Source organism: Molossus molossus, unplaced genomic scaffold, assembly GCF_014108415.1.
Source record: "Molossus molossus isolate mMolMol1 unplaced genomic scaffold, mMolMol1.p scaffold_m16_p_7, whole genome shotgun sequence".
Taxonomy (NCBI): domain Eukaryota; kingdom Metazoa; phylum Chordata; class Mammalia; order Chiroptera; family Molossidae; genus Molossus; species Molossus molossus.
Genome location: NW_023425401.1, coordinates 19,301,891 through 19,329,887, shown reverse-complemented (window position 1 = coordinate 19,329,887; position 27,997 = coordinate 19,301,891). Strand labels below are relative to the sequence as shown.

At 39.0% G+C, this 27,997-nt stretch overlaps 1 protein-coding gene across 3 annotated transcripts in view; it reads right to left on the bottom strand.

The window, feature by feature from the left end:
* The window catches only part of TMEM196 (transmembrane protein 196), a 49,083-nt gene that overhangs the window by 7,183 nt on the left and 13,903 nt on the right, over positions 1-27,997 (bottom strand). For all 3 annotated transcript variants that reach the window (XM_036247309.1, XM_036247308.1, XM_036247307.1), the window contains exon 2: positions 1,672-1,728. In XM_036247309.1, coding sequence (XP_036103202.1) covers positions 1,672-1,728 — 57 coding nt within the window. The remainder of the gene's footprint in view (positions 1-1,671; positions 1,729-27,997) is intronic.

Sequence of the window (27,997 nt, the reverse complement as noted above, 5' to 3'; positions counted from 1 at the left end):
TCTGTTATGGACTGAATGTTTGTGTCCTTCCAAAATTAATATGTTGAAGTCTAATCCCCAATATGATGGCAGTTGGAGGTGGACCTTTTGGAGATAATTAAGTCACGAGTATGGAGCCTTCATGAATTGAATCAGTACCCCTATAAAGACTCCAGAGAACTCTCTTCCCTCTTGCTCTGAGAGGAAACAGCCATCAATCTGCACCCTAGAATAGAAGAAGACCCTACCAGAACCCAACGACACTGGCACCCTGATCCTGGACTCCTGGCCTCCAGAATCGTCAGAAATAAATCTCTGTTATTTATAAGCTACCCAGTCTATGGTACTTTGTTATAGAAGCCCCAATAGACTAAGCAATCTCCTCTCTCTCTTCAACTCTTTCGTTCAAATTCTAAGAAATTGCTACTACGTAGCCATAAAGAGTCTTGGTAGAAAAGGTGGAGAAAGAATGAAGACCATGTCTAAAGAGCGATGGGAGAATCGTAGATGCAAATTACAAGCAGCCAAGAAAGAAAGTTGATCCAAAGGTTTCCCTTTATGTATTTTTTTTTTAGAGAGAGAGAGAGAGAGAGATAGAAACTTCAATCAGCTGCCTCCTGTACGCCTCCTACTGGGGATGGAGTCCACAACCCAGGCATGTGTCCTGACCGGGAATCAAACTGGAACCTCTTGGTCCATGGGACAAAGCTCAATCCACTGAGCCACATGGGCCGGACCCTTTATGCAGTTTGTAAACATTAAATCTCACATGTCTAAAGCAATGGGGCCTTTACCCTTTTTGTCACAATAGCTATTCTCACAGAGAAAGATGTGATTAGAAAAGGAGTTGCACAAAATAACTACACTACTTCCCATTCCTTGCCCTCCTCAGATAACTGGTCTCCCCTTAGAAACTTATTTTAGGCTCAAAGATCTCTTCCTAGGGTTCATGTGTAGTGTTCGCTTTGCTAGTCTTTAAAGGTCTATGATCTTTCCTATTGTACCCAATAAAATAAACCATGCTTTTCCTTCTTTCCAAACTCTCATAAATGACGTGGCAGGCGGTGGGGAACCCACGCTCCAGCAAGCTGAAGCCGTCCTCCCGCCAACATCGGAGTTAACTGGGAGCATGTTCCATACCCCCGCAACCCACGATAGTGCCATAAAACATCTGAAAACACTTACATTTGCATTCACAGTAATAAAATAAAATTAAATAGAAAATATTTGGGAATTAACTGTAACTATAACAACACAGCTGTTTTGCTGCTTTGTAAAATTAACTTCACAGTCAAACAAAGCCAGTAATCCTTAGGCACGTTTCCATATTTAAACAGTTAAATTTCCCATGAACTCAAGTGATGGCTTTTTCAGCTTATTGAAGGATTCACGTGAATGTTTGAGAGACTATAAATTGGAAAACTGGAGACTGTCATCCACAGAAGTAATTGAGGGTGCATATTCATGTATTTAAAGAGTATATCAAAACTTTTCTTCTCTCTCTCTTTCATCATAATCTTTAATAATCTTGAAGGTTTTCTTTGAAAGTAAAAAAGGCAGGATTTGTTTATCAGTTTTTTTCTATCCTAAATGAGTAACATGCAAATATGAAAGCAGGCTGGTCACTATTTCCCGTTTGAGTTCTGACATTCCAACACTTCAACGCACAACAAAAACAAGGCAGAAACTTACGACAAGTCCAGACTTTTTTTTGGCGCACAGTATCCCACATATGCCACACAGAAGAAACTGAAAAGGAAAAGAGCAACAATTATTTCGCATCCAAAGATAAAGGAATGCCTAGTTTTTGCTTGTAATTCACTCATGACATTTGCTCCAGGGAAGCTGGTTGAGTTTATATTCCCATTCAAAGCTGAAAAGGAACATACTCCATTCCACAATAGGAAGGGATCGAAGTGCAAGCGCTAATGAGTTTGTTTTCTGCAAGGTTGCTATAGGCAGCTGTGGGATCTGAGCAACACGTGGACCAGTCTCACTACCAGGAAAAATTAGGAAGGACGTGAGTCTCAAGTGTGTTCCTCAGATTCCCATCCCCTGTCTTCTGGGCCAGCCCTACTTTCTCAGGGAGAACAGGGCTGTGATACAATCACTCAGATTAAGCAATTAGAAACCAAAGGACTTTACTACAGGTAAGGAGTCTGACACAAATTAACAATAAGGTATCAGATAGGGAGATGTTTTCCTATAGAGATTTCTTTATACCTCTCACACTATGTCAGGTGAAAAAGCGACCTCCTTTACAACTAATAATAAAAGAGAACAATTATAACTCTAGTGTACTAAAAGTTATGTGAAGGTATTCTCTCTCTCACTCTTAAAATACTTTACTGTACAGTACTCACCTTTTCACTTAAGGGAAGCACTTTATGGCTTCTCTTTGGCTTATCCGAATTGCCAGCGCTTTGGGGCCATTATTCAGTGAAACAAGGGTGACTCGAACATAAGCACTGTGACATCGCAACAGTTAATGTTATTTCATCACACTACTCAGAATGGCAGGCAGAAGAACATTTATACATTTTTTTTTTCCCCTGGAACTTTCCATTTAATATGTTCAGACCAAATCATGGTTTTCCACATGAAACTGAAAGAGCAAAAAAGCAAAACCGTGGACAAGGGGGGAATACTGCATGGATGGCATCTAAGTTCTTGTAAGTAAGCACATGGGCGACCCAATGGCTTTGCAGAATTAATCATCTGTCAATGATATACTACTGGACACTTTAGTTGTCAAAAAATGGTAAGTTGTTTAATTTGGATAGAAACATTTAGGGCCATTTGAATCCACATTTATGCATACTTTCAGGTGACAGCAAACCATATAAATAAAATAATCATTCATTAATAAATAGTAAGCCAACTGAGGGCTTTCCGTTTAGGGAAGAAAACTTTAAATGTGGTTAAACTCCTTTCCACTTGACGTTTTCTTTTTACATTTTGCTTTCTCGAGTCAAAACTAATAATATAAATGGTTGTAATGGACCCTTCACCAGGTGGATAGATTTTTTAAATATACACAACAAAATACTTGGAGGATTATCTGCAATAAATAATATGCTTGTGAGGAGCAGCAACAACATTTAATTAAAAATAATGGGTTAGAAAAGCCTCCCTTTGCAATGGAATCTTCTGTATAAGGGAACAAAATGATTACAAAATAGGCAGTGACACATGGACGGATCAGGAGACACAGGCTATGGAAGAATTGCTGTAGAATGTAGATGATCTTTCAAATTAATGAGGAGAAGATCAGGATGATTTATTCAATAAACAGAATTAGAACAATTTGTTACCCAGCCTAACATCATATACCAAAAGGTCTATGAAACAGTTTGAATATTTAAATGTATAAAAATATAAATGTAGAAAGAGATAATAAAGTTAAATATTTATATAATTTAGAGGAGTGGGAAGGATTTTTCTAGACGTAGTAGCAAAGTAATAGGTAAAAAAGAAAATACTTAGAACTATTAATACATAATATTTTAATTTTGATAGTCAAAAGATACAGTAACCCACAAAGGTAAAAATAAGTTGGTTTTATATTCAGAAAGCATAAGACAGACAAAGGGTTAACATACTATATAAATAGATCTAATGAAATCATTGTAATACCATAAAACCCTGAGAAGATAGAACTCAGAGCTTGATAAAGCTTGAAGACTTGCCTAATTTTCAGAAGCTTTAAAAGCTATGGGCTTTTAAGCTCTGGGTGACCATTTCCCATCCCCTTCTGTGTCCTTGGTCTAGATCATCTTGTCTTCATACGGACTCTTTCTTAGGGCTCCCATCTCACATCTTTCTGGGCTGGGCTCAAGCCATTTCAGTTTGGACCAGTTCTGTACTTCTCAGTACTTCCAAGTTTCAGATCAAAGCCTTAGCATGTCCTTCCCCTATTCACCCTGAAAGTCCATTCACCTCGAACTCATTCTTGAAATAACTTGAAAGCAGTTCCTTGGGTCTCTTTTGAAATCTATAAACATTGTCATTATTTATTCACAGCAAAGCCCGAGGGGAGCTCAGGAGTGTAAACAGAGTTCTCCTCCCAACTACTTGTTTGGAACATCTAAGTGGCAATAAAATTGCCTCTTTCCATTGTCCCACTAAGAAAAGGAACTTCAGGGCTTGGAATGGGGAAGCAGAATCAGAGGGGCCTCAAACAATATTTTTTCACCCTCAATTAGGCCTGGAGAGTCAGTACTTCCCAACAGTTAATTTTGTTAAGATGCCCCAAATCCACATTCCTTAGAGGAAATTTGTAATCTGAGGAAAAACAGACCCATGTGATCAGAAGTATATAAAATCACAAAATTTCTGAGGTTTAAAGGGATCCTGGCTGAAGTTTAGCCATCAGAGTTTACCTAAAAGTTAAAACAAGCACAAAAAGCAGCACGTGATACTTTATTTCCCTGGCTGTCTTTACTCAATTCATAGCACTTGAACTTTAAAGATGACTTAACTTGGCCCTTACATGGGGAGCCAGAGGTCCAGAAAGGGTTAGTGGCTTGATCAAGGTCACACATCACAAAATAATATAAAGTTTTATTGATGTCTAAGTTAATGAATGCTAATAATCGAACAGAATTGCTTTTCAAAAGGAGTTTTTCAGTACTAGTACAGAGCTAGCAAATCCAATCAGAGGTGTTCAGTGGGCACCTGATCATCTGTAATTGCTCTCCTTTGACTTTGACATTGTTAATGTTTGTTATAATAAATTAATTATAAGATTAGTAAATTGCATTGCATTCTACAATTAAGTATACCTTATTATATAGGGAATTTGTTCTACTACTTCAAGACACTTTTTTGCTGTTCAACATAACTTTATCTAGGAGGCCAAGTACTCACCCACATTATGGAAATTATAAAACAAGTGGAAAACAATTTAGTTAAAATAAGTAAAATTCATGGCTGAAGATTTTATATATATACATATATATATATAATTAGATACACACTTTTACTAGAGAAATTATAATTTTATTTCTGAGAAGCTGGGCTGTTTAAATTCAGGGAGAATTGTTTTTCTCTAGAAAGTTATGTAAATTAAACGATCTAAAGACAGGGCATTAAGTGCAACAATGTAATAAAACTATTTAGTCCTCCAAATGGAATTCATTTGATTCCAATTTAGATTGAATTCAATAAGTTACTAAGTTTGTGAACTCGTTGTAGGATGAAATGGTGCTCTTATGGAAATGGCATCCTATATTTTGAGTGTATTTTCTAAATACAATGTCCATGGAGACTTCTGCTCTTATTTAGGAAGTATAAAGTCCAAAGATATTCTCTCCCCCTTAACAATAAGAAAAACCAGATAAATTACAGACTTACAACTTTTCTAGAGCCCATCAGAGAGCTAGGGTTCCAAGGCAAGAGAATAACTGCAATTCAAAGAGGGATCTGGCCCTCCAAAAAAAGGTCTGGATACACAAACTGTCACCTGTTACAGAGATGGGAGGAGGAGATGCTGGTTGTCTTACTAATGTGTGTGTGTGTGGGGGGGGGGTAGTAAGGCAAAGCCCTACAGATACAAGGCCAAGTTTGGCTGTCTCGGAGCAGGATACAGAATATACTGAGAAAGCCCTGCCCACGAGGCCAGAGCATAGGACCGTCCTAAACCGAGACTGTACCAGAACAACAAAGAGCCTTCATCTCCACTCCCACCTGTCCTTCTCCATGAGCCTAACAGGTGGGAGGAACAAGCAGCAGCAGTCTACACTGAGGGCAGACAAGAGAGGGGGAGGAGCCCTGTGCTGTGGGGAGGTGAGCGGGGACAGGGAAGCTGAGGGTGAGCCTCGACCACTGAATAATGTTGTGATAACCACAGTTTCCAGTTGATGAAACTGATAGACTGTGGTGCACCAAAGATAACCATTGAAACAGTAACATCATCTCCTCACTAGAATGACTCCACCTTTCACACTAACAGCATGAAAAAGATACTAAGATAAAATACTACGAGGTTCTGTAAAAAAAGGACTTCGAGCTATACATCAGCTCAACTTGCACACAAGAGATTACTCATAACGGAAAACTTCGGAACGTGGTCGTAATGGAAGCAGATAGAAGCAGTGATTCGACCAGCTGCTCAGAGAACACTCAGTGTTGGGCAGATGGATCATTACAGACAATGGGCCAAGTGTGTTTTATGACAGCTTATTGACAACGCCCTGCTCATAACATCTACCCCCCTCAGATAAAATCATCTTCACTGAAATGTACTATTACAGTACAGAGGTACACTCATTAGTAAATAGAAATGGCACTTACTCCCCCCCCCCCCTTGAGATGAGCTAAATCACAAATTCAACTTACCACTTTGATAACCGTTAAAGATTTATATGATTTCGTCAACATTAGTCAGTTTCTTTAAAATGGGTAGCAAAATTACCAGGAAAACACACAGATGAATATTAAATGTTGACACACTGATACGGAAGAATCTAGCTCTGGTTCAATAGTGCATTTTCCTTGGATCTGGATTAAAAGTTTGACGATTTGCTTTTGCTACCACCAGTTGTCGAATATTTTTATACTATTTCCATCACTGGTTAAAGAGCAACAACTGGGCTCTCTTAGTTATTTTGCAGTTCAGCACACAGAATGCCAGTGTGCTGAGCAATTCCCATTATTTCCCTCTTACTGTGCTTATATGATTGTGACTGTCTTACACGATGCCCTGACTGGAATCATAAGGTGCCCTCTCTGCCACGGGCTTCTTTCCATTTGGGACCCATGACTCTACGACCCAGTACAAAGGATCCGTGTAAAACGGGTCAAGTCCATCAAGTTGGAAAGCCTGCCCGATGGTGGTGATTCTTGGCTGTGTGTTAGCTTTTAAAATTCCTGATCCCCTGACTAATTAAAAAACAGAATCTCCAGGTAGGGACTCAGGCATCAGTATTTTGAAGTCTCTCCAGTATTTTTCAATCTTCGATGTGTTCTTAACGTCCAGAATTGCAGGCGGGGTGTTCGCCGGTGCTTTGTCAGCAGAACGACTCACTTGAGGGCTCACCACCGAGGGACTGGCGTTCCCCTAATCACCCGCAGTGAGACATGAGCGAACACGGAGCTACGCAAAGTGCTCTTCAAGGGAAAAGCAGCAAGTCCTTGTTTATAACATAAGGTCAAACGGTCAGAACTGCTTGTTCTCTAATGGATCTTAGAAATAGAGATCATTATTTCACTATCTTTTAACTTATCCTACCCAGTGCCTTTCTTTCATCATTGTTAAGAGATTTTTCCTCCAAGCCCCTAATCTCTTCAAAATGTCTTCAAATTTTAGTTCATTAGACCTAGAATCATTCATGATACTCTATTATGGAGAAAAATCTAATTTTATATTGGGAATTGAGAAAATAGCCATAAAAAGTCCCACATACAAAAAAATCATCATTGTAAAAAATATTAGAAAGTAATAGATAGAAATCAAACAAGACCAACAAGAAGAAAATAACAATTGAATTGAAATATGGGCACAAGGTCTGAACAGATGCCTGACCAAAGAAGATCTGCTGATGTCAAATGAAAGTAGAGAAAGATGTTCAATATCATTTGACACTGAAAATTATGAATTTAAACAACAAGGAAGTAGCACTACACAACTATTAAATGGCTAGATCCAAAATGAAACAAACACACCTGGTGATAACAATTGGGGGTGGTGTGGACTGACAGGAATTTTCATTCCTTGTTTGTGAGAATGGAAAATGACACGGTTACTTTGGGAGATGGTGCGACAATTTTTACAAAGTCAACACAGACTTTCCATGTGATCCAACAATTGTGCTTTTAGGTATTTACTCAGCCAATTTGAAATGTATAACAGTGATATTCATCATTGGCAAATACTGAAAGCAACTACGTGTCTTTCAGTAGGTGAATGGATCAACTATGGCACATCCATGCAATAAATACTATTCGGTGATAAAAGAAATGACTTCTCAAGGTACTCAAAGACTAGATGAAATGTACCTATATTGCATATATGAAATATTCATACATTGCTAAATGGGAAAAAAATCAGTCTTTAAAGGCTGTATATTGTATGATTCTAATTATATGACATTCTGGAAAAAATAGAGACAGTGAAAAGATCAGAAGTTTTCAGGGTTTGGGGGAAGGTAGAAGGAGTTCAATAGGTGAGTAAGGGATATTTTTAAGGGAGTGAAACTATTCTACATTATATTGTAATTGTGGATACATGATACTATTGCCAAAACCCACAGAACTTTATAACACAAAGAATAAACCCTAATGTATGCAAAATTTAAAATTATTTAGGGGGTCAGGGACATCCCAGGATAGAAACAGAATGTGATGACAAATCTAACTGTATAACAATGTATAAGTGGTTTCAATGAAGGAGATGGAGGGAAAGATATTGGCCTAAGTAACTTTAGAAATGGGGGGAGTCTTCCCCAACTGGTATGGCTCAGTGGTTGAGCATGGACCCATGCACCAGGAGGTCGCTGGTTCAATTCCTGGTCAGGGCACAGGCCCAGGTTGTGGGCCAAATGCCCAATGCGGGGCATTTAGGAGGCAGCCAATTGATGTTCTTTCTCAATGATGTTTTTCTCTCTCTCTCCCTTCCCCCTTCCTCTCTCTAAAGTCAATAAGGAGAAGAAGAAGAAAAAGAAATGGGAGGAGTCTGTAACACTAAAGGCAAAAAAAAAAAACATGCATATGAGCACTAAATCCTGTTTGACAAAGTTGTTTCTCTCAGGGCTACTGGTCAACAATTCTGATACAACTATACATGTATACTGAAACTGAACAAGTAAATTAAATGGATAGTGGATGGTGGGAGCAGGTTTCTCACTGTTGGAGTGAGAATTTATAGATAAGCAAGAGAGACAGCTAGAATGACCCATATGATAATAGATTAGAGTCGTAGATATCTGTATGAATTAATTTTTAGCTTAACATTTATAAATATAGTTCCATCTATTTAAAGATCTGCTTTACTTAATCTGTAATGAGAGAAACACAATTTCAAACTAACTCAGATATGTATTATTATTATTATTTTTTACCTATCAGATTGGTAGTAATCCTAAAGTTTGATAATGTTAGCAAAGATATAGGGAACATGATTGTCATACATTGCTTTTGGGCATGTAAATTGATAATCCTCTATTGAGAGGAATTTAGCAATAATTATCAAAATTAAATATGTGTACATATATATGTAATTATAATACATATCTCCTTTGTCCCAGCAATCTTGGATTTGAGAATTTATCCAACAGATACAGCTGCATGTCTGCAAAGTGATCTGTGTGTCAAATTATTTACTTTAACATTGTTAATAAAAACAGAAGAGGAGCAAATGTCAGTCAATAGAGAATCGATTAAATGCAATGGACTTCTCTGAATCTATTTAAAAATGTTAGCAGGCTCTCTATACACTGATATGGAAAGTCCTTCAACATGCAAAGTTAAGTGAAAAAAGTAAGCTGTAGAATTTTATATGTAACAAATAACTTTTTGTGTAAAAATGCAAGAAGTATATAATACTTTATGTACATATTTGCTCTGACATGTATAAAGCAATTCTGGAAAAACGTATAAGAACAAATAGCCGTGATTACCTGGGTTGGAGAAGTCCTAGAAGCTGGATGAAGGGGGCTGCATTTTTTTTTTTTTTATCCTCACCCGAGGACATTTTTCCATTTTTTGTTCAGGTAGAGTGGGAGGGAGAGAGAGGAACAGAGAGAGAGAGAGAAACATCGATGTGAAAGGAACACATCGAGTGGCTGCCACCCGCACAACCGACCAGGGCCGGGGACAAACTGCAACCGAGGTACGTGCCCTTAGCGGGAACCGAACCCGGGTCTCTCAGGACTGCAGGCCGACGCTCTAACCGCTGAGCCAAACCGGTCAGGGCAAGGGGGCTGCATTTTCACTGAATGCTTTTGGTTATTTCTGTCTGAGCCATGTGTAGGCATCACTATTCCAAAAGTTCAATGAGTAGTCTTCTATTTCTTCCAGGTAAAGCTCTTTTTGAGGTACTAGGAAACAAGTGCTCATCAAGGTTCATCCTCACTAGTGGATGGCTCCCAGCCACGTGCACAGGCGGCAGGGTGGCCTTGGTGTTGAGACTGCAGAAACGCCGGTAGAATTCCTTGACTCCACAGTACGGGCTGCCACCTTCCTGTACACATTCTGAATACACATAGACTGGGGAATGACTCAAAGATCCTTGTGGGTATTTAAGAAGAAAAAACTAATAAAAACTCCCCAGTTTATATGTTTTCAGAATGTGCACTTGATAAGGAGGATGGCCGGCCATATGTCGGAGTGAGGGAGCTCTGCTTAGTGCTTCTTCAACCTCAACTCGGAAGACCATCACCTGTCTGATTCCACACACGGCTGGTTTGCATGTTTAATGGCACTGAAGCTGGAACCTGCCATGGAGGGCTTTCAGGCACACACTCAAAAGTGCCACAGAATAGTTTACAAGAACTGAGTTCAGTCCTTCTGAAATAAACACAGCCTATCCTGGTGAATGGAGATCGAAAGCTGAATGGAGTTTGTTCTCAGTTAAATGTAACACATCCTAAACCACTACCTATGAAATTCAACGTAGCTTCATCTTCCATGACCAACATATTTCATCTTTATTTAGAAAAGATTTTGTAGTTCTACACATAAGTGATATTAGCTGAAATAAAGCTTTAATTGTGCAAAGTATTTTGAGTCTCTCCGCTCTCTAGAAAAAAAAAAAAAAGGATTAAAAAGGGAAATGTTGCTCCATGATGAACAAGTCAATGAAGAAATTAGGGAGCAAAAGAAGCAGTTTTGAATCTCATACAAAAATAAAATCGAATGTATTATTTTATTTGGCATTACCGGCACTGTTCTGGTAAGAGATCATTTATTTTTATATCCAACTTTGCCATGGCTCCTCAGACAAAGCTGTGCTGTTGAAATAAAGTTTCTAGATAACATAATGGCATTTCAAACTGAATGAATGAATTAGTAGATGGATGAATGTATTTACAATTTGCATGGGTAGAGGAAGAAATCAATCAAATTTAGCCAATTTCAAGACACATACTGGGTGCAATAAAATCCAAATAATTTTTTTTTTTTTTTTTCTGAAATACTGTTGATCAGATTAGGCTAATTCTCTTCTCAGTGACAGTATTTTAAAATAATTTAGATGGTATATTGACCTTTTAAATGTCACACAGTTTTGTGGGTTTCAAAATTTCCTTCTCAAACCTCAGATGGTCTTTTATATGTCAGCATTAGACCTTTCTACACAAAAATTACCGAAAAAAGATGTAACCTAGGCACTGAGTGATAATTGCCACATCCTTTTTAAAGGTGAGAAGTCATTTCCCAAGCTAGAAAAGGTTGTGATCTTTAAAATTTTTTGTATCAAATCTTTTTATTGAGGTATAATTGATATATAATATGTTAGCTCATGTTCTTAATTATTCGAGACAGTAACCTATGAATGTATTTCCCAGCTGTTATTCCATTTTCTCTCAGAACACCAGGCTTGGCATCAGAATAGACACAAAACTAACCTTGTCCACTTTGGTAAACTAAAGGTTGGGCAGCGTCTCCAAAGCGCTCTCCTTTGAATGCTATGACCTACGACCGGCTATTCTGCAGTAAGCGGTGCTTAGTGATTGTAGTTCAATCTCCCCTTTAATCACTCTTTAACCTTGATGCACACATTATATCCCAATCCCATCTAGGAATTTGATCCTGGAAGAAATCCAGGTACTTTTTATTCAGTTAAGATCAACTAATGTGAAAACAATAAAAAATATCACAAAAAGCTTCAGGACATTAAAATATCAGAATGCAATTTGCTTTGTTACTCCGTGTGTGTGTGTGTGTGTGTGTGTGTGTGTGTGTGAGCCTTCAGTACCCCACCTGGCAAACAAACCGTCTGAAAGTTGAGTTTCTAGCCCTGGCTGGTTTGCTCAGTGGTTATAGCATCGACCTGTGGACCAATGCAAGTTGAGATTCTAAAGGAGGAGAGGAATACCTCATTTTCTGATTCTAGTCCATGGCCTGTCCTGGAAGGGCTATGACTCAAGGTAGGTATTTACTATTTTTATGTGTTCCTTCTGTCTCTGGTAGGCAGAGTAGGGTTCTTAAAATAACTCCATCAGACCTTAGGGTTTATGTCACAATTCTAATATTCCTGAATCTATGTACTTGAAATCCTTTGTATGATCTCAAAGTAAAGCAATATTTCCTCATTTGAGGACATACATTTCATGTAATAATTCCATCTGAGTATCTACCCAGTTTCAAGTAACAAGAGCCCCCTCAACACTCTTGGCTTCAGGCAATATATAAAAGTTGCTCATCTACACGTCTTTTCCTTCTCCACGGACAGTCTTTGAGAATTCATTTCGGGATGTCTTAACAGTTGGACTCACTTTAGCCCAATGACCCGAAATACAAAGCATTGACAAGAATTTTTCAAAGAATGACATCCACAAACCACTTGTATCAGAATGACATGGGGATACTTGTTATATCTGCAGTCATGGGCTCCCATTGAATTAAATTCTGATGGGGTTGGGTCTAAGAATCTGCATCTTGGATAAATCCCAAGGTATCTGTTATGCTCCCTACAGTTTGAGAAGCTTAACTGTAGAATCACAGGACGGATTTAATTTTCTAGTTTGGCTTAATGAGCTGGCCCTACCAAGAGCTGGCTGGAGGTGGGACCTACCAAGGGAGTGAGTGGTAGCCCTGGAGGTAGGTACACCTGATGTCAGACTCTGAACACTAGGCTGATAGGATGACCCACGCTTCTCTTTCTGAAGGGTTTAAACTCTCACAGAGAACACTTATTTCTCCATTTCCAAGTATTAAGCCAGTTAATAGGATCCCTCCAGCAGAAGTAGGAGTATTTTGTTCACACATATCTCCATCAATCACAGGGGAGGAAGTTGATGTTAATTTTTCTGGATCCTATTGTAGAGGTTTTATGCATTTGCCTGGCCGGTTTTAAGAGGATTATCTTTGACAGGCCCATTTTCCCCATTCATAGAACTGGTGGTATATTTGGGCTTTTAAGGTCCTTTAAACTTACTTGTTTTCTCTGTTTCCCATGATAGTGAATCATTTTTGGTGCTCAGAACATCAAAATTTAAGCAAAGATGGGGCTATCAGTATTCCACTTAGAGCTTTCAAGGAATAAGAGAATGGCACCTCTAAAGGGTGTTAACAGAAGGGAAATTTTCTTGCCCAAATGTTTCTGCTCATCTCTTTCTCTATCTGCCCCCCTCTATCTTGTAGGAGTCTGGACCAGTTGATTAGAGTCTTGCACAATAAAATCAGAAAATTTTTACTTCCACTCTGTGATTCAGCATTAAACTTGATATTCTTTTAACCAGGCTTTCTCTGTTTGCAACAGTTCTTATAATGAATATGTTGGATTAGGTAGAAAATTACAATTTTCTTTTTTAATATATTTATGCCAGAGCCTGTCAGTAAACATAAATGGACTGTGAAAACCACGAGTTTGGAAAGAGTCAGCCAGAATGAGGTGTTTCCAAACACTATGAGCTGCAGAGCATTATTCAGAAGGCAGCGGATTCCAAAAAGAAGAGGGTCCCTTCTCTCCACAAAGCGATTTGGTTAAGTTCAAACTTGTTTTAAATAAGGGCAAACGTACATTGCATCCTTTTCGAACCCGGTTCAGACAGATTGCCAAAGGGCCCTAACACCTTGATGAGGTAAACAGAGAGACTCGTTAAGTCAATTCTCGAAAAAGGTCGTTGGAAAACTTATAAAATTGAAACTGATGATACATTTCTCATTGCCTTAAAATGTTTGAAATATCTTACAAGAGCATGAATCAGGCTGTTAAAAGGAGCCGCTTCTGGGAAATTAATCTGGAGAGTGAGGTTTTTGAGGACTACATTTTGGAAGGGACCATTGTAATTGAAGTGCAATAATGCTGGGGAATATTTATAAACTTAACCTAATAAAGGATCCAGAGAAGATGCCGAGTTTCTGAGTTGTTTCAGAATCGATCTGAATGGTGGTTTCCGAGCCTCGTTGATTTGTGTTATTAATGCGATGGCTTTCTCTGGATAAAGAGGACCGTTATCAACCATTTGAACCCTTCTTCCAGGCTTCTACTGATTCATTTCTTCCTTACTCAGCAACTTTATTATACCTGTGTAGTTGTACAAACACTTACATGACTATGAAGTGTTATAAGATGATACTACAGTGACTAAGATGTAATTTATACACTCAAAAGAACCAGACAATAGGTTCTGACGCTTAAAGAAGCAAAAAAGATTTTCTATTTTCTGGAATTCAGATGTGCTTTGACTGAAAACCCCAAAAAGATTGCAGGAAAAATAATAATGTGGCAAAAAGTAATTTTGAAGCATAAAAATATACTTCGGGTGTGGTCTTTGAAGAGAATATTAAATGCTGCCCTCTCCATCAACATACTTCAGCACAAAGATTATTTGCCTTCCTGGAAGGAAGTTCACAAGTTGCCTTAGCAGATGGACCTTGTCCTTCATCATCCAATCTCTTTTGCTGATTCCTATTAAAGAACACCAAACTGAAACACTTTCTCAAGTATTCTGTTGAGATCAATTCGCAAATTTCCACAGTTTATTTTTTCAAAAGTTTGTAACACTTATTATTTTGGGTTTTCCCTCTAAGTATTTCTGGGAAGGCTTAGGGGGAAAAAAGCCCTCTTTAATATTTCCATTTTGTGGATATAGGAATTAATATGCCAAGAAATCACACAGCATGTCGTGGCATAGGTTCACTGAGAACTGAAGATTGGGGTTCCCACATTATCGCTCTTTGGGGGCGACACTGTTTCACAACAGCACTATTAGAAACATCTGGCCCAGAAAGCTTCCTTTCATAGAGAAGTCACCAAATGTTCCCAATGAAAAGCTTTGAGAAAAACCTTTCTGGAGGGAAGAACAGCTTACAAGTGTGCCTGTCACCTTCGTTTTAAGCTTCCCCTTGACCTTCTTTTCTCCTCTTCCTCACAGACTAAATGAGTCACATTTAGCCTCAGATTCCGGGCTGTATCTCTAGTCCTGTTGTGGAGGAAACCTAACGTTAAATAAATCCCTTTCTGTTTACCCCCTCAACACAATGAAAATAAGCTGATACTGTAGAAAGAATTCGAGGCACAAACCAAGGGGTGCAGCAGCACAATTAACAAAGCACTTGTAGGGTGCACGACAGCGATCCCCTTCCTGGTGCACAGCTCATCCACACGCCGGCTGTGTTCATGCCACATCCTGTCCGAGGGACCAGTACTGATGATCCCAAGAGGATGTCGAACCCTAGGAGACGAAGGGCCTGAGGCCTTCTCCGCGATCACTTGCTTCCAACTGAAATCATCCTTTGGACTATTCTGTGAGCTGACTTAATGAAAGCGATGGCCACTTTGCATTTTATTCTGATTTCTATTCAGATATTTAAAAATTGAAACCCCAAGGATCTTTATTTTTATTTATTTTAAACTGCTGAGAACATAAGAATAGCTGTCCATGGGATTACATGATTGGCGGACGATAAGCTGTACAGAACAGGTACATTTGGGTTGCAGCGTGTATACATTCAAAGGAGGAAGCTAACAGTACCAAAAGTTTGGTTATTTGCCCTATCTAGGGCATGGGGGTGGTCTAAGTTGTTGACTGTATTTTGGATTATAAAATATAGAACTAAGAATAATGCCAGGAGTTACATGGAGGGAGATTTTCATTCAGCACCAGGAAAATTTTTCTAATGAATAGGCCTGTCCACCAAGTAGCTTGGTCTTCCTCATAACATTAATGAGGTCCGTTTGGAAATGTTCCGGGAGTGACTGAATGACCGCATTTTGGGGTGCAGAGGACAGGTTAACTTAATTCTGACAAGGGGCTGAAGCAGGGTCCTGTGAAATATACTGGCATTCTGAGTGTCGTTTACTGGAAGACCAGATGATCAATTTTCCAAGGACTGGAGTTTGGTGACAAACGCGTGACTCGGCAATCTATCTCTGATGAAACCGGGGACATTTTAATTTTAGGCTCCTCGGTGTCCTGGGCTATTTATTGTTGTGACCATAAATTAGTCAAGACAATGTATAAATGTAAGGACTACTGCTTACTTGAGGCTACTGAAAATAGAATGGCAATAAGAGCTTGCTGTAACTGCAGAAACAGCCTTGCTATTGTTGCCTTTCTTTTTATTTAAGGTTAATAATAGATGATGCTTTATGGTTCCTAGTGGATAAAATTATAATTGGTCTCCATATATAGATTTTATATTGCAGGCAACTTTCCAAAGAATTAATTAATTCATACTCTTTAGAGCACAGTGTGAGTTAGGAGAGCTAAAAGGGGACTTAATTAACTTGCCCAGAACCTCAGGAGGAAGTAACGAAGGCCAGATCTAGACTTAGACTTTAGAGGGTTTCTTCATTCCTGTCTTCTCTCCTTAGTTCTCCTCTCTCTGGAACTAGACAAATCGCAGAGCATTCTCTCAGGGTTGGCAAAGTTTGTTGTTACAGTGATTTTGCCTTCCTAGCTTGTACCTCTTTCAGGTTGGGTCGGGTTATATTAATAATGATTGTAATGTAGGTTTAGGGATTGAATATGTAGTGTAATAGGCATGGTAATGGAACGAATCGGCTAACATTGACTGAGCACTTGCTAGAGACCAGACACTGGGCTCGGCATTTTACTTACATCGGCTGATTTAATCCTCAGATTCAACTGAGAAAACTGATCCTGAGATCAATCATGTCACCTACAGCTGGTAAGTGGCAGACCTGGCAGCCAAACACCGGCCTCTCTAACTCTGGAGGCTGAACTAAATGAGGATTTTCCGATCATCATTTCACTCCCAATTCTCTCCGCGTTCACTGCAGTTCTGTGTCTTTGTTCTTTCTGTGTTAACGGAAGCTCCTGAGGCAAAGATCAAAATAAACCATAAGGTGTCTCTGTTGACAACAGGTAGTGTGGTAATAGATGGAGAATAAATGGATCCAGTTGATGGAGAAGGGAGCGTGGGTGGGTGTGACGCAATGGGAAGACCTGGAATAAATGTGGTCCACCAGGTAATAACTCAGTTGTGATAAGGAAGCTTCCCCCACCAATGGCCATGGATTCATCTGTAAAAAAGTCTTTTCCTACCACTTGGTGGCAGTAGCTACCAATTAATTTACAGGATTGTTTTTCAATTTACCACTAAAATATTGGTCTTTATCTCTAGTTGGGAGTGATTTTGAAAAAGATTTCTCCATTTAATTAATCAACCTTTTAATGTCAATACATTTACTGAAACTAGTTCCTCTTCCATGTATATTTATGATGATTTCCTGCCTCTCCTAAGTTAAAGTCCTTTGCTTTCCTTCTAGAATAAAGACCACACACGATTACAATAGAAAAGTTTCTGCCATTCAACCTTATAGCTGTAGAGCTTGGAAGAAGTGGCTAGGAGGGCGTATCAAGCCATAAATGGAAGGGAACTTACAATCATTGAGTATTCACTTATTAGTATTCATTTACAATAATCAAGGAACTTCAAGCATGTTGTCTCGATCGATAAAACCAGTCCATTTTACAGAAGAAGAAACTGAGGATCAGAGAAAGGTAAGTGATCTTATGCAATATAGACTATGGTGGTGTTAATAAATGTCAGAATCAGGATTTAAATTCAGAACTGGCTGATTACCAGCATGTGTGCGCTCCACTGTCTCGGGCTGACTCCCTGACAACAGCGTTATCATGCTGAAGAAAGAAGCAGTCATGAAAGACATCTGATTTTCAAGCTGGAAAGGGAATATCAAAATCCTATGGATGCTCAACTCTTCAATGAGACAAGAAGAAATTAGTTTATCTTGCTAAAGAATACATTTTGCTGAGGTTTGATGTAAGGTAGAAAGTGGGAGAGGTCTACTAAAATGAGTGAAAACAAATATTTTTTAGGAGGTATAGATACTATTAGCCCTAAATAATTGTATAAAATTATCCGGAAGAAGAAGACTGGACTAAATAATGGAAATTTAGTCCTTAAAATCATATTTACTTAGAAGATGTTAGGCTATGATGAAATGCTTATAATACTATTTTAATTTTAACATAACAGAATACAAAATGTTACACACATTTTGTTTTTATATTGCAAAAATTATCATTTTCATGTTTACAAAGCTAAGAAAACATATCACAATATAAACAGTAATTATCTTTGAGTAGTGAGGTTACTGGTGATTTCAATGTTATTTTTGCTCTTTTATATTTTCCCAATTCTCTAGAGTAAACTTATATGAAATAATAGAATATTTCACCTACTATTTCAAGAACTTCACGTTACATAAGCCATTGATTATGGCTTTAGCATTTACAGAAGTTAATAAATATGAACAAGATGGAAAATAAGCCAGCAGACATAACGCTTCTTAAAAACAGAGAAGGACATAAAGTGTAATATGGAAAGAACTAATCAAAATATTTCCTTCTCTGGCCCTGGCCAGTTTGGCTCAGCGGTTAGAGCGTCGGCCTGCGGTCCTGAGAGACCCGGGTTCGGTTCCCGCTAAGGGCACGTACCTTGGTTGCAGTTTGTCCCCGGCCCTGGTCGGTTGTGCGGGTGGCAGCCACTCGATGTGCTCCTTTCACATCGATGTTTCTCTCTCTCTCTCTCTGTTCCTCTCTCTCCCTCCCACTCTATCTGAGCAAAAAATGGAAAAATGTCCTCAGGTGAGGATAAAAAAATAAATAAATAAATAAATAAAAATATTTCCTTCTCTGGCTTTAAATTCCCACCATGTAGAATATATATTTGAATTAAGCCACAGAATCCCTAAAGGGCATTCATTTAAGTTCCAATGTATAACTTGAGTGGATTTTACACTAAAAAAAAATTAGTATCCATATCGGGGGAAACAGCGTTTTCTTGTCTGTGTGTACATCAGAACCCTTGGTGGTGATCCACAGCAGTGCTAAACGTTCTGGCGAATTGTTTCCAATGAAAGAGAAGGTCACGGGTTTTTGGGAGTTAGCCTTGTGTTCATTAACAGCTCCTCCAGATTCCTCTCTTCCACTTATCTTCCTCCCTTTCCCCTCCTCCCTGTTCCTGCTTCCAAATAAACAACATTCACAAACAATCCTCCTACTTAGTAAATAGGATGTTAGTGAATCATACCGTCATAACTCGACCACCATCACTGTATTATTTGCATTTCTTACTTGACAAGAGTCTACAGTTCAGGATCAATCTTGTCCATTAAGAAAGTCAGCCTTTTTCATTTTTAAGTAACTCTGATCGTCAGAAAGATCTTTCTTTCATTAAGCCTGAAGCCTTTATCTCTGCGGTGTCTACCCATTGTCCACACTTTAAGACAAGGACACCCTGTGTTTTCTCTGGGACAAACATGCCCTGCTTTCTTATCCATCCTCATAATCACTCCTGAATGTTCTGTTGTCTTTCTCTCTCAGTCTCTTTAACAAAAAAGTGTGAGCAATGTAACTGCCTAGAAAATAGATCAATTAGTTGGTAGACCTTCTTTTTTGAGTCAAGAGAAGATTTCTTTCAGGCAAATCTCCGGATCATTGAGGTCCCTAATCATCACAACATCTGGTCCATAATATGTACCCTCCTTCCAGGTATCTGTATCTCAGAAGAATGAGCACATGTCCTAAACTCATGGACATTTGCAGTGGGGTGATAGATATTTCTAAGCAGTGGTCTTCTGCTGTTGGATATTCAAGGCCATTTTCTACTTCCAAATAGGACAACAGAGATGAAAATATCTGAGATCTGTAATGTTCAGACGTCTATAAACAAACTCCATCCATTATGCAATTCCCTTCCTTTACAGATTGTTCCATACTTCACAGAACTCAATCACATTAATGTCATTTCCTCAGAAATAAAGTGAGGCTTGTACAATTTATACCCAAAATACAGCTTCCGAGTCTCTGAAGGAGGAAATATCGTGTATTATGTCATTTTAAATATTTGTTTTAAAGGTTACAGTTTCTCAGTGCTCATTTCCTTGGATGATATTTTGTTTCCAAAGGTGTCTGAGAGGAATAACTTTAATACTTGGAACAAATGGAGGGGAATGGTTAAACATGCAATACAAGTTTAAGTTCTACTCTGATTTTGGAGCGGGGAGGGGGGGATAAGGAGAGCATCTGATTAGAGGAAAAGAACATTGTGAGCTTATTTGGGGGTTAAGGGCAGGACTAGGAAGAAGCAGGTTGGCATGTTTTGTTTTGTTTTCTGCCAAATCGCATAAAGAGGAAACATCAATATTGGAAGAGAACAGGGCCCCTTCGCCCTGACTGTCAGCGCGGTGGGTGGTTGTGCATCACCAGCAGATGAGATGACAAGGGGAGAAGGGGCCCTGCAGTGGCTTTTCAGGGGGAGCTGCTGGCCACTTTGACGCATTAGAGGAACCATGTGAACGCTTCAGGTCACTTCTCATTCTAAGTAAAGATTCATCTATGGGTACTGTCCCCTAAGGTCTGGGCTGCAGAACCAGCACTGTTCTTTAGAGCCAAGGCTTAAAGAAATGGATGGAGCACAGCATCAAGAATTCGGGCATGGACTTTAAATTGCTCTGCCACATATTAGTGACACTTCAAGTAGCTACGTAAACCTCCCCATCTGTAAAATGGTTATACTACTACAAGTATCCTAATACTTCCCTTGTAGTGCAATTAGAAAGATTGAGATAATTTTTGTGTTGAACTTGGTATAATTTCTAATACCTAACAAAGCATAACTAAAGATTATTAATAATTATTATTAAAATTTTGTAATATTTTAAAGCATCTAATGGGTACAGACTAGTGTCTGAATTCCTGACAAATTCAAAAATAAACTTGAAAAATATACATTCTTTGTTATTGTTTTTCCCTCTCATTCATAGAATCTTGCCTCAAGCCAGCCTGTGTGTGTATTTGCTTATGTTCCCTCCTTCATGGAATTGGGTTGTCAGACATCAAATCAATACGTACTCAAGGACTTGGGGATTATTATTCTCTCCAACTTTCTGGCCCTGCTGTGCTGAGCTGCAATTATCAAGACTTTAAGGCTTATAAGTGGACTACATTCTAGAAAGTAATAGTCAAATATACTCATTTCTATTTGATACAAGGGAAGTCTTTTCAATGTTACCAATATTACTTGCCTCTGAATGTGATATTTCAAAGCAAAATGTCATGTTTAAAGTGGGTTCTTGTTGCAAGAGACGAGAGAATAACACAGGATGTTGGTCGTCATGAAAACTTTGTCTGTTGTAGCTCAGCCCACAATCATTCTGCAATTCAGTGTGCTCACAGCCAGAGGCTCATGAGTCATTGAATAGATCCACGGGGATGCTGTCAGTTCCAAACACTCATGAACTACCCCTCTAATCTGCTTCTACTCGCGACTTTCCTGCTTTTGGTCACCCTTACTACGATCACTACTATGCTCTTAAAGCTCAGAGGCACTTTGGATCCCCGCCCCCTTCCATATCATTCCCATCAGACCAATTGCCACGTGCCATTAACTACATCCACAATTAAAACCCAATTTCATGCAGGCCCTCACCAGCCCTGGATTATCTTAGAGAGTCTTCCTGCCCTCAGTTTCCCTAATGCCATTCTAAGTTCATTCTACGCCTGAGTTTGAGCATCTCACACCTTTGTTCACACCCCCCCCCCCCATGGCTGATGGCTGTACACACTTCTTGGCCTGTAATCAGGGCCCAGATGGATGGGTCATAAAAATTTGCCTTTTTTCTTTCCACTCCCATTGGAGTTACCCTTCTTTCTGATCCTAAATTTTAATACAAAAGATGTACGTAAGCCCCCTGGCTCTAATTCTCTGCACTGCTGACTAGGTAATTCTTCCTAAAATACTCACGGGACTCCTATCTTCAAAATCTTTAAAGCATTTTTAGTACCGATTTCTTTTTATAACGTATATAATTCAAATTCCATAGTATAGCACTCAAGTTCCTCACAATCAGGTCAAGCCTACCTCTTCAGGTTGTCTTCTTCCTTCACATCCGTGCTCTGAACCCAATTTTCTCCACCGTTCTCAAGCCTCCCATGAATTCTGCCTCCACTAACCTGGGATGCTTTTCTCTCCTACCTCCCATCAGACCCTCTCTACTCCATGTTCCCAAGCTTGCCTCCAAAGACACCTCCTCTTCGTTTTCCTCTGTGTGTCCCTGGGAAGAGCATACATTACATTCTATAGTTAAGTGTATTTACTGTATATTTAGTAGGAGGTAGTATAAGTTATGATTAAGAGAGACTGATCTAGGTTGGCTGGCTTTGAATCATGGCTCCATCATTTTCCAGCTGTGTTACTTTGAGAACATCTTCAAATTATGTTCCCACAGTGTTCTTTAAATAGGCGCATCAGGCTACATCCCCCGTAAAACTTCTGTAAATATTAGGTAAAATAACATGTGTAAAGCACTTAGAAGAATTCAAGTGCTTAATATACAAGATCACTTCCCCACCAGCTATAAAGACTGTGGCGTCCAAGTCCAGTGTGCTATCACATCCTCAGCAAAGCGTTTCATTTAAGGTTAGACCAGTAATTATTGGCCAAGTTGATATATTGGGAAGCTCTAGGATCCTGTGTGTTCTGAGGCTTTGCTTTTCCACAACTATCCCAATTAGCTCAGTCCTGCTAGAGGAACAGATATTTAGGAAAGCAATGAAAAAAGAGGAAAAATCATCAGAATTTTACAAGGGGGAAATTGTGTGATAAAAATGTTAATACTATTATAATCGCAGCTCCTAGCAGTACAGCACTCTGACAGCATGCAGTAAATGGTGCGTAGGGTTGGATAAGTGTTGTTACCAAAGTGCAGCTTCTGATGGCATTTTCTGCAGCCCTGCTGAGGCTGTGGTTGTGCACTGTTGAGAAAGGAGTCCTGCACCTGACAGCGGACCCCCAGCCTCCCATTCAGTCTTCCTTTGCCATTTACTTACATTAGGCAAGTCAAAGGGCTTCACTGTTGAAAGGAGGGAGCTGGATTAGAAGGGATTTGCGAGTTCCTCCTTGCCCTGACATTTTCTGATCACTGATCTAAATGGTCCTATTTTTTTCCTACTCATTTTTAGCACACATTTCTCCAATATCTACCCTGACACATATCATAGCACTATGACAATGAGCATATCGTTTATAATAAAATGATATTCCCCATTCCTTTTATACCAATGAAATTAATTCAACTATCACATGACGTGAACTTAAAGGTGACAACCCATGTGAGAGGGCTTATCCTTGGCTGTGGGACACGGCAGGCCCAACACACGTTGATTGTTTTATTCCATTTGGAAATTCTTTCTTAAACATCAGATCCAGTGTAAATACTGACTTTATTTGTGAAACACTTTTCAACTCTTTCATTCATACATAGCTGAAACCTAACAAAATATATTATATTCACGTCTATTGTAGCACTGATGCTCTGATCATATTTTACAGTAATTATTCACTATATATCTATCATTCCAAAAAGTGTTTTGTTTTGTTTTTATCCTCACCAGAGGACATTTTTTTCATTTTTTGTTCAGATAGAGTGGGAGGGAGAGAGAGGAAGAGAGAGAGAGAGAGAGAGAGAGAAACATCGACGTGAAAAGGACACATCGAGTGGCTGCCATCCACATGACCCAACCAGGGCCGGGGACAAACTGCAACCGAGGTACATGCCCTTAGCAGGAACCAAACCCGGGTCTCTCTGGACCGCAGGCCGACGCTCTAACCGCTGAGCAAAACTGGCCAGGACTGTTTTTTTAATCTTTAAAACTTTAGCACTAACACAGGACCTTGTGCATATAAGAAGTTCAAATGAATATGTGTTGACGAATGAATAAATGAATGAATGAAGCTGGGGTTACTAGGAGAAGTAGGAAAAAGCCTCTCCTCCCTCAAACACTTTTGGGACTTGCCAAATGACACTTGAAATCCCATTTAAAAAGTCACACAAAGCCTGACTTCATTATTTTAAAAAAAGAAGGTTGAAAGGCTTGGACCAGGGAGCAGGTAACTTTGTGGTCTTTTCTGGGAAATACTGTACAGTAACACTCAGGTACTTCTGTGTCTCCACCAGCCAACTAAGCCGATTCCACCTTCCTAGTTCACTAATCACTCCAACTGATTTAAAGGCTTTCCTCATTTATTTTTCATATCTTAGGTAAACAAAGCTTGTAGATTTTCCTGCCCAGCTAATTATTTCTTTTGATAAAATACAAATGTACCTGCCTGGCCAGTGTGGCTCAGTGGTTGAGCACCGACCCATGCACCAAGAGGTAACTGGTTTGATTCCCAGTCAGGGCACATGGCACATGCCCGGGTTGTGGGCCCGATCCCCAGTGGGAGGCATGCAGGAGGTGGCCAATCGATGTTCTCTGTCATTGATGTTTCTATCTCTCTCTCTAAAATCAATAAAGAAAAAAAAAATGTACCTAACAAAAGCTGTCCAGTAGAGACCTTAATGTAAGCCACAATTGCAAATATACATAGCTTTGCATTTTCTAGTGGGTACATTTGAAAAGGTAAATTTTTAATAACAGATATTATTTAACTCAATATGTATTTATTATTATCAATTCTGTATATAATTAACATTTTAAAAATGAGATATTTTACATTTATATATATATCTTATATATATGTAACATATATATAAGATATATATATACACTCAGCCCTTGAAATCTAGGGTGTAGCTTATACTTACAGTGCATCTAAATCAGACAAGCTACATTTAAAGTGTTCAGTAGCACCCTGGCCAGGTGGCTCAGTTGGTTGGAACATTGTCTCCTACACCAAAAGGTTGTGGGTTTGATTCTGTCTGGGCACATGCCTAGGTTGTGGGTTCGATCCCACATAAAGGAGGCAACCAATAGATGTTTCTGTCTCACATCAATATTCCTCTCTCTCTCTTCCTCTGTCTCTAAAAATCAATGAAACATATCTTTGGGTGAGGATTAAAAAAAATAATAAAAGTGCTCAATAGCCACCTGTGGGTAGTGGCTACTCTATTTGACTGCACATAGAAATGATACCAAAGACCAGCTATGGTCATAAATCAAAGAAAAACAAATTTCCTCCCAAATGTCTTATCACCTGGAGAGCCGAAGCTTCCCTAAATTAGTTAATTTCAATTATATGAGAATTCTGTTTACTCTCTGCTGACCCTAATAAATAATCCACTGCATAATGACTGTCAAACTTGTATCATTTAATTCAGTAGACACTTTCAAATTGAAATTTCATAAAATCCTCATGTCTCCCTGTAAGAGACTATTCTTAAGGATTGAGGGCCTAAGATGCTTGATGATACTGCTTCTTGGCTAGAGCCAAAAATAAATCAGCTGCCAGGCTGGGTTGGCTTGTGGATTGAGCATTTTGTCCCATGAACTGAGAGGTCCCAGTTTTATTCCTGGTCAGGGCACAAGCCAGGGTTTCGGGCTCCATCCCCAGTAGGGGGTGTGCAGGAGGCAGCTGATCAATGTTTCTATCTCTCCCTTCCACTCTGTCTTTCTAAAAAAAAAATCAATAAAAACATATTTAAATAAGCACATTATCAAAATCATGAGTTAAAATTATACTTTTTTTCTCCAAAAGAGCTGCTCTTTTTGAGAAAATCTCTTACTTTGAGTGTAATTGATTGGGGTATAAAAGTGGTGACTACGTCTTATCTTTCATAATGATGCTTTAATTTCTTTCTTTTCTTTTCTAAATCCTCACCAGAGAATATTTTCCATTTATCTTCAGACAGAGTGTGTGTGTGTGTGTGTGTGTGTGTGTGTGTGTGTGTGAGAGAGAGAGAGAGAGAGAGAGGGACGGAGGGGGAGAGAGAGAGAGAGAGAGAGAGAGAGAGAGAGAGAGAGAGAGAGAGAGAGAAACATTGATGAGTGAGAGACGAGAGACACATTGATTGGCTGCCTCCCACACAACCCTGACCAGGGCCAGAACTGAACCGCAGCTGAGGTGTGTGCCCTTGACTCGAACAGAACCCGTGAGTCTTTGGTCCACTGGCCAGGGCAATACTTTAATTCCTTAATGTCACACTAGAAAACTCAGCTCACCCTATCACTAGTAAGAACATTCATCTATATACATGGCTAAGGACACATTTATAAAAAAGAGCACTTTTTTTTAATGTGGCTGTTTTATGCTTTGTTTTTTAATTAAATTTATTGGAATGATAATGGTTCATAAGATTATATAGGTTTTAAGTGTAAAATTCTATGATACATCATCTGTATATTGCATTGTGTGGTCACCACCCAAAGTCAAGTCTTCTGTCATCATATATTGACCCACTTTATCCTTTCTAACCCCCCACTCCCTTCCCTCTGTCACTATACTGCTGTCTGTGTCTATGAGTTTTTCTTTCTTTGTTTTTCTTGTTTGTTCAAGTGGCCCCTTTAAAGGCATCTATCTTTATATAAAATTATGTTGACAATTTTTTAAAGTGTTAGATGAAGGCATAATATATATATAAACATATTTGTTCTTAGCCAACTTAGGCCAATTATATACTAACTCTGACTGTTAATTTTGACTCCTGTATGTTTGAATTAAAATGAAAACAGAAAATACTCAGAGCTATAGGACTTTGATATTCTCTGCCCAAGCTCATTGAATGTGGACAGCTTGATAAATGAGCTTTGGAACCTGTTTTTAAAGCCTTCTTAAAGAAAGTTCACTTACCTAAATTGATCACTAGCTCTTGTGGGTTTGGAGACATTAACAAAATTTTAAAAATTAGCTTCAATTACTTAGAGGCTTTGGAAGAGCACCACGGAGAACACAGCACTATTTTTGTAGAAAGTTGTTTCCTTGAGACGCCTAACTGGAAGGAAACCCCGAAAATCTGTTAAAATGCTTATTATATCTCCATGGTAGTTTAGCAGTGCCAATAATTTGAGATCATTTTTATTCAGTTTGGGGTAGTAGCCAGACAACTGCATCTTCCTTTTGGTTGAGTACTTATTTTAAGGATATGCAATATTTTGAGGCATCTGTGGAAACAGTGTTGGATGAGGACTTGGACTCTTGTCCTGGTTCTATATCAGCAGTGTTAATTTTCTGGGCTCCCATTTGTTTAGTGATGTGATGAATTTGGAATAAATTGCATCTATGTCTCTATCCAGTTTTTATCGTGAAAATTGTAATTCTCAACAAACAAGGAGAGAAAACATTTTAATGAAATTCTCTTCAAACCAGACCTATCTCTTCTTTACCCTTAGCCATCAACAAATCTTAGACTAGATAGAAAATGCAGAAGCCACCAGAGATGCCTCTCAACACTCACCCTTAAGTGTGAAAAACTTTGCATTTTTACTCATGTTCATCTTTCTCTCTCTCCCTCTCTCTCTCTCCCTCCCTCTCTCTCTCTCTTTTTAATAAAAGACAAAGATAAACTCATGAACATGAAACCTCCATGTCAGCTCTAAATTCAGTCACCCTTCACCTACTCAAAGAGTTCCTCTCTGTCTATATTCCCCCTTTCTACTCCATCATTCACATTGGCTTATAGGTGTTCCAAAGGCTCCCTTAAAAATGAAAACCTTCCTGGATTTCAAATCTTTTTACATCTGTTGCTCCATCTCTCTACACAGACCCATTTCCCCTTCACCACTAGGCATCTACACGGAATTATTTTCATACTCTTGCTTCCCATTCTCCCTTTAGCAGACTTCAGACTGGCTTACATGCCCACTGTTTCACATTAACTACGTCTGCTACGCCTGACTGCCACCTTTCAGTCCTCATCGTCCAGGGAAGCCCTCGCCTTCGGGCTTCTCAAACACCATGCTCTCCTCTCTTGGTCTTCAACGTATTTCTCTGGTCACAAATTCTGAGTCTCTTTTTTCTATCTCCTTATCACTATCCAACTTCTGATTCTCATAGCAACTAAAGGCTTTGTCTTGGGTGGTTCAATCAGTCACATGGTTCTAAATATTTTTACTTGTATTTCAGTATGTATAGACTACTCCCATAT